We start from the raw sequence: 12,210 nt of genomic DNA on the forward strand, positions 1-12,210 counted from the left end.
CCTCCCCAGCTTCCAAGATACGAATCCGTCACTACCACACGCTAACCCCACATCCATACTATAGAAGGATCGAATTCCCAATAGTACTTGAACCCTTTCTTCTTCTCCAACATCGCCTTCCCACGAGCGATCAACGCCGTCTCATCGCGCTGGGAAATACCAGCTTGAATGGCTAGTTTCCTGCAACCCAGACGCACCACTTCGTTGTAGTCGTATAAGCGCATTCGCGCGCGACTGGGGTCTGTTGGGTTAGGCCTCGACTCGAATGCGAGGCATTCAAGGTCGTTCTTGTTCAAGCAGAAATACTTCTCGGATTTGGATACATTGATACATGTTGTCTGGGATGCGTTCAGCGTTTCGGGATTTCGCCGTTTGTTGCGATAGATATAATTTTTCCAGTTCCGCTTCCACTGCATGGGAGTATCCAGTGGTTCTAGCAATGCTGCTCTTAACGCCGTGTCATGGTCAGCTTGTTCTCGAGCTCTTTTCGCGGCGGCTTCGAGTTCTGCGGGGGTCGAAATGGGCGTTTTGGGTTCTGTTTTGATTGGTATACTGGGAGGCTCGACCTCCTTCTTCGATGACACGGGGGTTGTGGGCGGTTTGGGTGCTATCTTGACCGGTACAACGGCAGAATTAACTTTCTTGCGCGATGGCATGGGGCTGGTTGGCTCATTGTCACTGTCGTCGGGTGTGGCTGGTCGTTTGCGTTTCGTTGCCTTCGCTACTGTAGGAGAAGCTTCTGTTTCGCTTTTCAAGTACGAAGGCTCGGACTTGATATTGATGGCTGAGGAAGGTGGGGTGAGCAGCTGGGGTGCTAGGGTAGGCGAGGTGGGCTCCTCCTTGATGAGGGGTTGTGTCGTTTCCTTCACCATTGTGGAATCGCGGCGATGGAGTGGCATATCGAGTGGGTGCAAAAGAGCGTTACTTAAAGAAGAAGCGGTAAGACACTCGCACGATGTCTTTGGGAGAAGTCTTAGACATGTAAGACAATGCGACAGAGGTACTTTGGGAATAAAGACGTTGGAACAACTGTGCCTCTTAACGAAACGGCCTTCCAAGCAAGGGTTAGACTTGCTGCACACTGCGGGGTAAATGTACCAAAACAATTATCTTGGATGCCACGTCAAGATGCATCGAGATACTGGTAAACTACTACAACTAGCAATATCGAGATCCTTCGGCTTGATGGTGGTGCACTAGTACGACACGATGCTGGTAGCCTTCCCGTTAACGTCCCGACGAGACTCTTATTCACCAAAACAGGATTGTTGCACGAAGCCGAAGGTCAAGATTAGGGCTTTCAGATTATTGAGAGTCTAGTAGCCACTCCTGTTATGGTCATCCCCATACTTCTCGCACATTAACCTATCCTCCTCATCCTCGCGCATCCGCCTGAGTTCGTCTTGTCGCACCGATTCTTTGTAGCGTGCAATCTCCGCCCCGGACCTTCCCCCTTTGGCATACAAGAGGTTGTCGTAATTACTGGAGAGTGTTAGCATCGTTGCAGCTGCTGTATACATCGGTCGCTTACCCTCTGGCGTGTTTATCTGCAAACAGCTTCTTCCCTTTGGCAAGGAACTCTTGTTCGTTATCCTGTGGGATACCAGCGAGCATGGCTTCTTTCCGGAAGGCTAGTTTCCCGCAATCGTCCCATCGGTAGTCCTTCTGAGGCATCTGGTTGAATGCGTTCACGGAGGGGCGATGTGGGATGCACTTGAGCTCATCTGGCTTCAGGTCGAAGAATGCCTTTGCGTTTTTGGCATTTACATGTTTTCCCAGATCGCCTGAAGTGAGTTCCTCGTAGGTCTGGTTTTTGGATATCCAATCTTTCCAGTCCTTCTTCCATTGGGCGGCTTGCTTCTTTCGCTCTTTCTCGGCTTTCTTTGCATCGGCAGCTTCTTTCCTCTTGGCAGCGTTTGCGGCCTTGACTGCGGCATCTTCCTCTTTCTTCTTGGCCGACGCGAGCTTTTTCGCAAGCGCTTCTTCGGACTGTGCTGGCTTCTTAGGCGTCCTTGGCCCACATGAGGCTTCGGTTATCCTCGCTACCTTTGAGGGCGTCTTCGTTTCGGCATCTTCGTCGTCCTGTGCCGGTCGCTTGAGGTTGGGCGTTTGCGCTTGTTCAGCTGGCTTCAGCGGCTTGACCGACGTCTCTTCGATACCCGTTACTTTGGGCCCGTGCTCATCGGAGTCTGGAGGGGGAGTTTGGAGTTGCTGGCGGCTCTCTGTTGATGATGCCATCGCTGCATCGGAGTTCATGATGTCATTCAAGAGGGTTGAGTGCGAAGCTTGGAATAAACAGAAGGGTCGATGGCGTCAGATTGCTCAGGACACGGCTGACATTGGGAATTTGGGAACCAAAGATTACAGGAACCAGATGTGACACTCCAGAGCATATATACCACGCACTGCGTTCCGATCAAGAGACTCTGCAGCTGTATCAACCTTATCGCATGGGGCTACAGGTGGGGTGGTGCCCGTGCCGGAGCCGTTTCCGTGGCTACGTCACCCCCACCTCATTACCCCTGATGTCCCCACCATGTACCCTTCTCGTCACCAACCCTGGAACCGCTGGCACCTATCTCGCTGATCTAAAACACGACATATGTGATTGTACTCGCATCTAAGATTTGAGCACCTCCAAAGCCTTCAGCGGATTAAGATATTGCCAGCACTACCTAGGTATGCTAGCTAGTGCAAAGATGTTGTCACACGGCTTTATCTGGGTATATCCCTTTTCCCGCCGATCTTGCACCGACGTCAGCGCAGCAAAATATGCTTGATCCCGTTATGAGTTCCAGTATGGAGATTCTGTTGCGACGAAAAGAACAGATGCGATTGAACAACTCACTTCCGCCCATAGTTTCAGCAGCAAAGCGATGAATTTCAGGTATCAGCGTCAAATCGATGAAAGCCTTGCGACAAATAGCAACAGCTAGGTGCCTACTACTATACAACGACGCAGGTTCAAAACAGGTATCCAAGCAACGAAAGAGAAAAGAATGATAAACCACGGGTATCGCATCGCTCCCCCATCGATCAACTCAACTCCTTCAAACTCGCCTCCACATTCTCCCAAGCCTTCGGCGACATAATCAAGCTCAGCCAATAACCCCCCGCATGATCCTTCCCCAAAATATGCACCAACAGCCTATTCGCCGGATTCGGTATCCTACTCGAGCAATGATGAAACGCAGGCATACCAGGCGGATTACTCCTTCCCTCACTCTCATCACCAGCCCTCACAACCGCAGGCCCAAAGTCGACAGTAGAAAAGAACTTGGCTTTCGACCAGTCGGTAAAAGGCACCAACATCGCATCCGCGTCACTGTAGAGAAGCGTCGATGGATCGCCGGAGATACGCTGCTCGCGAAGACTGGCAAGGACTTGGCCTTCGGTTGCTTGTTCGAGGAGGCGCTGGCGGTTGTGTAGAGCGATGGGACCGAGTGGGCCGGTTGCCATGTCTGGAGAGAGGAAGGTGAAGCCGGGGACGAGCATGTTTTGCATGTACATGCCCTTCGCGTTGATGAGTTCAGGAAGACGGAAACGAGCGTTCATTGCGTGGAGGGCGGTCAAGGGACGGGGTGATGGCAGAGAAGATGCGATACAGCGGAGTGTCCATGCAGTGAGCACATCGCCATCGCTGATGAACGGTGGTTTCTCGACTATACCGTCATCGTTCTCCTGCACAGGTAGGTCTTGCTCAGTTGCTACGCGCAATTTCGCCACGACGTCCTTTGGCAGGTAAATCGTCTGCGACTTTGGAGCAGGACCAGTAAGCATATCCCATGCGAACCTCGCTCCAAATTTGACCATACTCAGCCCTTTGAGCTGTTTGGCCTTGAGTATGTACTCCTCTGCCGGCTGAGTCGTGTTGTCAGTCAGTGCACGTAGCATGTCTTCCCGCGCCCCTAGTACAGGCGGCACTTCGGTCTCTTTTCCGGCTAATACCATCGACCACGCGCAGAGGAGGTTTTGGTTGCCAATTACATCCATCAAAGTATGGGGCCAGGAGAGTCCCACGAGTGTTGCGTTGGTAAAAGACGTGATGTGGACCGAAATTTGTGGCGTGTCTCCAGCGATCAAGTCCTCAAACGTCATGGGCGCGTCGGCGCTAGCGGCCAGGTCATTGAACTCCGTGGGTCCTGGACAGATCAAGACGGCTCTGTTGGCTTTGGGAAGCTTCTTGGCTAGGTCGTGCTCTTCGATGGGAGTGTTGATGGTGACATGGCTGTACGAGAAGGCGGGTCGCTCAGATGTGAACTGGCGTGGGACATGAATCTCCAATGCACCCTTGTTCTATCATCCAACATGTTAGCCGTACTGCTTCCACGCGAAATCAATCCGAAAGATGCCACTTACGTTGAGTCTCAAGCGTCCTCCAAGCTTCCTCCAGTCCCCATTTTCCAAGAGCTTTGCTAGAGAGGACCGGAGCCTATCCGCATCGAGAACATCGTTGAAGCAGAGTGTCCATGTAATTATGATGCTACGGAAAGTCTTCGTGTCGTCTAGTGTGTGTACTGGAAGGACGTCGTCGTCGGCATATGGGGTTGGTGTAGCATCTACTGCTGGGGAAGATTGCTTTTTGAATCGCTTGAGGAAATCCATTGCTGAGACGCTAAACTTGCGAACTGTGAAAGGTGCTCAACAATGAGTGTTATTTGTCAAATCTATTTACTTCTGCTCTGCTTTTAACACCGTATGAGAATCCCTGGCCAAAGTCGCGTTCGGAACACGGATTCGTGGGTAGCCGGAGAATATGTTATCGTCGTTGTATCAAAAGGGGCTCGCTAGATCGACGCCTCGTCTCCACCTCTGCAAGTAACTAGTCTCAGGTAAAACTAGCCGCACGTACCAACACGAGAAGGATTTCCGCCGTGCCACCGAATCTCTACAGGCGAGTCAAGAATACGTTCTTATCGTTGTGTCAAAATAGGGGCTCGCTAGATCGGCGCCTCGTCTCCCCCTGCGCAAGTAACCAGTCTCAGGTAAAACCAGCCGCACGTACCAACACAAGAAGGCCGAATCTCTACAGGCGATCGGACAACGGATACTAGCGATCCGCCTACGTTCCATGCGCTCCAAACCACGCATCGACCTCGTCGCCTGTGGCAAGCTCGTCGTCGTCGTCGTCGTGGATGGCTTCAACTCTGCCATGCCTGCGCCTGAACCGCCTCCCTCTCACCCGCGTCGTAGACTCATTCCGCTTCCGCAATGCCAGTCGCTTCGCAACCTCATTTGCCTCGACTAGACTGACCAGCTTCCTCTTCTGCCCTTGGTTCTTCTCTGCAAATTCCTTGCAAACTTCCCACACCTTCGTCGTAGCATCGCGAGTATCTTGGGATTTTTCGACGAAGGATTCTGGACGTCGTGAAAGCACGTTGGTATTCACGTTCCCGATACCAAGATGTCTGTGACGGCGATTTTGCCCGGCGTCGCTGGGAGGCGGAGGGTTGCTGAAGACCTCTTGAGCCAGATATTTATCTTCTGCCATCTTAAACGGCGTACGTCCTGATGCGTTCTCACGGAAAAGAAGGTCAGGACGGCATTGGAGCATGACGCGCAAGACTTGATCACAACCACGCCGTACGGCAAGGTGGACAGGCGTATCGCCCTCGCCATTGACGATACTGAGGTCGTCGCCTTTGTTGAGTTCGAAGAGAAGTTTGAGGATGTTTTCGTGGCTCTCTGAGTTATAGCTTGATGAGTTGTGGGGAAGAGCGACGTGAAGCCAGCGTGCAAGAGGTGTAGCTGCGCCAGGAGCCGCCGTTGTACGTTCGGTGAACAGGCTAGAGAGAAGGCGAGTGTCGATGAGCGCCAAAAGCTCGCGGAGCTTTTCTAGGTTTAACTGGTAGTTCAAATGCTTGTGCAGGATTGAGTGGATGATGTTCGATCCAGTGTTGTCGCGTGTGGTTTGATCGGCACCAGCTTCCAGAAGAACCTTCACCATCTCGATACGGTGCATAGAGAAAGCAAGCTGCAGAGGCGTCATGCCGCTCGCAGAACGATGTCCAATCGCCTTGGGATGAGTTTTGCATAGATGTCGAAGCAGGCTCACCGACTCATCACCCTCCTTGCCCAGAACCACCGAATGGAGCAGTAGATGCGAGCGTAGGTCGAGCCACTTTGTGATAGACGACTGCAAGCCGCCTTGGGTCTTCGCCAGATTCTGGATGCGGATATCGTCTCGATGACTGTCCGCAAACTCCATATAACAGCGCAAAGCGGTGTCACTAGCGAACCACTCGACGCTCTCCAAACTTGTGTAACGAGCGGCATGAAGCAATGGCGGGTGCTTCGCCCCGACTGTTTTCGTCTGGGTCTCTCTCCCTTCATTCGCCCAGTCCGCTCGCTTCCTGCCGTGAACCGATAGCCCTTGGTAGTACTTTGGCTTCACGGGTATCTCGATGCCGCTCTTCTTCACAAGATCGTCCAAAGGAATGCCAGCCCCAGTGTTCTTGATGATGATCCCAAGCAGGCGGGTACGACTCAAGCGGATCGCGTACCAGAACTCGGCTTCGTCGAAACGGAAGAACCTCGGTGCAGTCTCATCGTCGAGTTCGGTGTTGTGTTGCGTGTACTCCTGAGCTCTGGCGATCAGGAATTGTAGTAGATCGGCATCGTCTAGATAGACTGCCAATTGGAACAGACTATGCGGTCGCACATCCTCGGGGATCTTGACGGGTACCGGGTTGTCATTAGGCGAGTCCAAAGGCGTTTGGCTGCGAAGGCTGCTTGAGAGCTCCGGGTGTGGAAGCCAGGGTGAGACCGATGCAGCATCCTGTTCGAGGAAACGGTACGCCGGGCACGTCCACGACATCATCTTGAGTGGCGTCACATTGCTCTTGACTTGACTTTGCACCTCTCCAATGTTCTCAATAGTGAAGCGATCATCCACAATCTCAGCGTAGATCTCGAAATCGTCCTCGTCTTCGTCACAGCTACCGTCGTCGTCATCTCGGGGTTGGAGACTGTGTTTGACCAGTGGCTTCTCTTCGGGCACATATTGCGCATGTGCAATCTCCAAGACAGCACGAGCGATTCCATAGTGCTTCCTCAGAATGGCGATAGAGAATGGCGAGTAATCCTGCGAGTTCTGAACAGCGATTTGCAGGGGAGTCTGATTATCTCCCCACATCGACAAGGTAAGCTCTTTGATTGTCGGAAGATCGCCATCCCAGCAGGCTTGGAACAACTTGAGGTAAGCTTCCCGTCGTTCGTCGGTCAGGTCAGAAAGCCGGAAGGTGAGCAACGGATTCCACGGCTTTGGAGGTTCAGGTCCATAGCTACCATAATTGTACTGTTGTGGTGGGGGTATCTTGATCTCAGTATCTGGATGCAGCTCTTTGAGGGTCTTTGCATGCCGTCTCAGCAGCTCCGACTCCAATGCTTCGAACTCTTTCAATAGCGCCTGGACAGCCGACTTCTTCTCACTCGTACCCTCGGGTTCTTTCTGAGACTGTTTCCACTTCTCGTGGCTCTCCAAGTCTTGTTCGTAGATCCGTTTGGCGCTGTCGATCTGATCACTCACCATCCAATGAGCGTAGGTACCCGGTTCGAGTCCTCCAAGATATTCAGTATCTTCCTTGAGCGGTACTGGGGCGAATTGCTCGGACCGCCGGTAGTTATCAATGCGGTCCACCCAGCCTTCGGAGCACAACCACCCATCTTGACCATCAACTTTGCCCTTCTCGATAAAGGTCTGTAGTTTTCGCACATTGTACCGAACAATATCCAAAAGGGTGCCCGTATCGTTGTCGTGTGTGTTGTTGCTTTTGTCCAGCGCGCACCAAGCTTTGGGAGTAAGACTGTTGATGTCTGCTCCAGCATCCAGAAGCTTCAAGACTATCGACAATGCCTCATAACGAAGTGCAGTAAATACAGGCTGCTCGACGTTTTCTCTGAACGCTTTCTGGTTGCTCTCGGCAGTGCTGTATGCCGAATGAAACCCCTTATTTTTCGCAACGGTAGAGTAGGTGGCGAAGTCAAGCTCAGGCTTCGCGCCCAGCTCTAGAAGTGCTTCAACTCCAGCGGTATCACCATGTTCAATGGCTGTCTTCAGAGGACTGTTCACGTTGGGTCTGAACGAATAGCCACTCAGCGATAAGTGATCGGCGGCTTGTTGCGCCGCAGGCCTGTTTGCGGATATCAAAGTGGTGAGCAGATCGGCACCATGCGCAGCAAAGTAGTGCAACGCCGTGATGTGGCTGGTGTCGCCCTGTGCCGGCGATGCACCTAGGCTGACGAGTAATCTAGTCATGTCCTTGGCCTTTTCTGGCGAGAGCTGTAAAGCGAGAACGGTTGGCAGGATCGCCGCGCGCGGGGACTTGTTGTAATCATTGACAAGCTTGACCGGCAGTAGTACATCGGCTCCAAACTCCTGAACGAGAGTCTTTACGACGTCGGTGTGACCATTTGCAATGGCCAGGTGGAGCGCAGATACCGGTGCGTCCCAAGCGACTACGTTGACGTCGTATACATCGGGCTCGTCGTCATTTGCATCATCTGGGAGGTTATCGTGGTCTTCTGACTTTTTGGGGTCTATCTTGATGACAGAGCCTTCAGTAGTCGCATCGGCATTATCGGACTCATCATCAAGTAAATCGACGTCGTCATCCTCATCGTCGTCGTTCTCGCTGTCGTCATCGGAAGCATGTTCCTCGGTGTCGTTGGTACTGGTAGCATCTGGTGTTTCCGGGAGGATCTGGTTCTTCTTCTTAAGAGCTTCTTTCTCTGCCTCTTCTTCTTCGTTGGCCTCACTCTTGATGAGGAGAGCTCTGACCATCTCTACCTCACCGCGCATGGCAGCAAGATGGAGCGCGGTCTTACCATCGAAGATGCGAGCGACGATACGGGCTCCAGCATCGACGAGAGCTTGAACGACCTGCGGAGTTGAGGTCATGACCGCCAAATGAAGTGGAGTACGCCCAGTGTAGTCCCTTCGGTTGGGATCAGCACCCTCTTGACTGAGCCAATCCCGGACATGCTCGAGATCTCCGTCAACTATAGCCTGACACAGTCGCGCTGTATTGCCGACGTATGCCATCTCGGTCCAATCATCATCAGTAAGAGGGTTAAATGAGCCGATTGATTGCCGTCCAGGGTTGTCTTTGATGAAAGACAATGTGCCAGACACATAGATCTTGCTTTCCTCAGCTGCAATCTCCTGGTCTTCTGGTGTGATGGGCTCGGGACAAAAGCCGCAACAGTCCCCAATTACATCGATCGCGTTCCCAAAAAAGGAAGGGTGTCGATGTAGTGTGGTCTGTCGATCCTTAGGCCGATTCCATTCGGCGTTGAGTAGCAAGTCTTTCGCGAAGAGTAACCTCTCAATCTTCCGAGCATGGAACTTCGGTCCGTATGGGATGGTGAAGGTATGGTAATCGCTGACCTCATCAGTCTCTACCCACTCGGCAACATCTTCGTCATGCTGCTGCTTGATGTCGCCTTTGAGCTTCTGCGTAGCCCAACGATTGATGGCTGGTCGGCCGCGTTCAGCACGACGCTGATCAACGTAAGCGTCACGGTCAGTGCTTTTCGGCAATTTCTCAAGTACTAGCAACCTGGCCAGTCCGAGAGTGCGACCGAAGGAGCGTTCGAACAACGTGGGATCAATGCGCGACCGATCAAGGAGCGGCCAGTAGACTTCGAAGCCGCGGCGGGCATACTTGGATAAGCGGTTCTCGTATGAGGGGGAGCGACGTGTCAGGTCGATGGTGTTGATCTGCGTCATGTATGCAGCGATCGCACGGGGACTGGCGTAGACTTGCTTGCCATCGTATGCCGCACAGGAACAATCAACATCGAAGCCCGTGAGAATCTCGGAGATAGATCTGTAGATTCGCAGGACAATCTGAACGTGACGAGTGGGATACTGCGAAGCGATGGTGATGGCGTTCTTGGTACGGACAGTAGTTGTCTCTGTCAAGATGGAGTCCCTGATGCGTTGTTCAATCTGCTTGATCTTCTCAATCGCTTGCTCCTCGGTGAGGTCGTAGAGGAAGAGATCTACATCCGAAGCTGGCGCTAGCTGCTGATGATAGTATTCGCGTAGGGCGCGCTTGGAGCCACTATGCTCCTCTGGAACCGGTAGCAACGAAGTTACAACAGCGCTACCTGCGACCACCACATTGGACCAATCCATGTCAACAAGAGATGACTCGGAAAAGAGCTGGAAGTTGGTCTGAAACTCGTTGAGCGATTGCACAACTGCTGGAGAGCCAGTCGGCTTGCGATCCGCTTCGTCGAGAGGCATGAGATAGCGCTCACGCTCAGCCTCAGATTCATCCTCGAGGTTGCGAGCGCGGATCTTGAGTTCACTTTCGCGGCCTGCGAAAATGGGAAGGATGTTGGGCTCTGTAATGGCAGGGTGTTCTGGTTGCTGAGCGAACACCTCGCGCAGTTTGGAGTCATATTCCTTGTAGGGCTCGAGCAAGGTGTGCAGTGATGTCTCTGGATGGGCGGCGACATGAGTAATCCAGTCGGTATGACGAACTGGGACTGGGGGAAGGTCAATCATTGTCGATATCTGCTTTTGGGTTGTGATGGTTGAAAAGGCGTTGTAAGAAGTAGTAGAAAGCGCGTGCGCTAGGACGGAATTGAGATTGTTGAATGGAATGACAGCTGAAGACGGAAAAACGACGTGTTATATATTTCCTTCAGCATTGGGATTTCCTTCGTGCTTGACGATGGCAGCCTGTATCATGATGGAATTGGATGCTGCAGCGGTGTGGCGTGTTGAGGCAAAAGAGGGTCGAGCTAGGCAACGACGCGCCGTGGCCCATTTTAGCGACGGGAAGACGTGTTTAGGGACCACAGCAGCCTGACGAGACAGGCAGCAGCGAATCATGGTTAGCAGCGTGTATTGAGTCCAACGCGAGCTGCACACGAGTTCATGTGATGCATGACGCGACGGAAGTGACAAGTGAGGGTAGATCTCAATGAGGTGCTCGAGGTTTGCCACGAACACGCTTGTGCAAAAGAAGGATAGCGCAGCCAGCGGCTTGGCACCCCCCGCTGGCAGCAGCGAGATCTCGCCATCTTCGGCATCATCATCTTCCACACGTTCTCGATACCGGCACCACTCCTACGTCCAATCGTACACGGCTTTGTCACGCCTTCGAACGACTCACACAGTTTCTACTCCCTGATCGGCGAGTAGAGCGAAATCTGCCCAACGAAGAACATGATAATCGTCAGAGCCGCAACAGCCGTGAAAACAATGGCGACCTACCATCAAGTCAGCGTTAAAACCTTCTGAAAGCCGCCGCGCCTGAGATCATACCTTGTCCCCATCGTCTAACCCTCCAGAATTACCCAGATTCGACGTGGCACTCCACACCAGCAGAAACATACCCACAACCATGCAGATAGTCGCGGATATGAGAAACATGACTGGCATCTGCCAAGTCAAGACCTGGACAAGGTTTGGCGCACGACGACCCGTTCGTTTACAGCGACTTCCTTTCCCAAGTAGCTTGTGAAGATTGGCGATGCCATCGCGGTGCGACGAAAGCCGGTGTAAACGCACGGTCTGGTCGGCTGCGCTGATGATGGAGAGCATTGTGATGATGATGCCACAGTACCACGATGTCCGGACATACCACGGAGTGGGCCTGCCGGTGGTGAGGATATTTGGCCAGCTACCTGTCGAGGTAAGGACACCCGCAAGTAGGGCGGACTTGACCATCGTCAGCGGTGCGGCATCATCAATGGATGCAGTACTTACTACGACACCAACAAAGTTCAGCTCGCTTAGCTTGTTGTCTCTCCATTTTTCGACAAGCTCATCTCTCTCGCTTTGGTCATGCGTGTTGAGCAAGATTTCTAAAGGGTCATACGTTGAGGGGTCCGGTAAGAAGATGCCACCACCAAACATTTGCGGTGCGCAAAAACAACTGCTTTGCCGCTTGCGTTTGTTGTTGGACGTCTCGGGATGTAGGGGTGGCTGGGTAACACCATTCGATCCTCGGTCTGCTGCTCTCCATTCGACATCGTCCGGCTCACGGGTAGAAGAGGTACGGAACATGGTTGACTCGGTATCTGAAGGACAGAAGAGGTTGTCGATATAGGCAACAGTGGCCTCTACTGACTTTATCAAAGGTTTGCCAGAAGGAAACAATGCTGCGGTGTTGAAGAGGTGTTCGCCGATTATGACGCACATCGCGCCGTTAGCTGTAGCGTCGCAATGCAGCCAAGTCTACCTAAACAGAT

General features: G+C 52.7%; 3 protein-coding genes across 3 annotated transcripts; all 3 read right to left on the bottom strand.

Moving 5' to 3' along the window:
• Positions 1-1,316: 1,316 nt before the first annotated feature.
• J4E83_010357 (uncharacterized protein) lies at positions 1,317-2,256 on the bottom strand (the record flags this gene model as incomplete). The annotated part of the gene is made up of 2 exons (XM_049337238.1): positions 1,317-1,482; positions 1,532-2,256. The coding sequence occupies 2 exons, from the start codon at positions 2,254-2,256 to the stop codon at positions 1,317-1,319; spliced, it is 891 nt and encodes a 296-aa protein (XP_049183627.1).
• Positions 2,257-3,036: 780 nt separating this feature from the next.
• On the bottom strand, positions 3,037-4,605 carry J4E83_010358 (uncharacterized protein; the record flags this gene model as incomplete). The annotated part of the gene is made up of 2 exons (XM_049337239.1): positions 3,037-4,260; positions 4,360-4,605. 2 exons carry the CDS (start codon positions 4,603-4,605, stop codon positions 3,037-3,039), a joined length of 1,470 nt encoding a protein of 489 aa, XP_049183628.1.
• Positions 4,606-5,062: 457 nt separating this feature from the next.
• Positions 5,063-12,160, bottom strand: J4E83_010359 (uncharacterized protein; the record flags this gene model as incomplete). Its single annotated transcript, XM_049337240.1, has 2 exons — positions 5,063-10,423; positions 11,528-12,160. 2 exons carry the CDS (start codon positions 12,158-12,160, stop codon positions 5,063-5,065), a joined length of 5,994 nt encoding a protein of 1,997 aa, XP_049183629.1.
• Between the last annotated feature and the right edge of the window lie 50 nt (positions 12,161-12,210).

The sequence above is a fragment of the Alternaria metachromatica genome, assembly GCF_023757995.1.
Source record: "Alternaria metachromatica strain BMP 0045 chromosome Unknown scaffold_44, whole genome shotgun sequence".
Lineage (NCBI taxonomy): Eukaryota > Fungi > Ascomycota > Dothideomycetes > Pleosporales > Pleosporaceae > Alternaria > Alternaria metachromatica.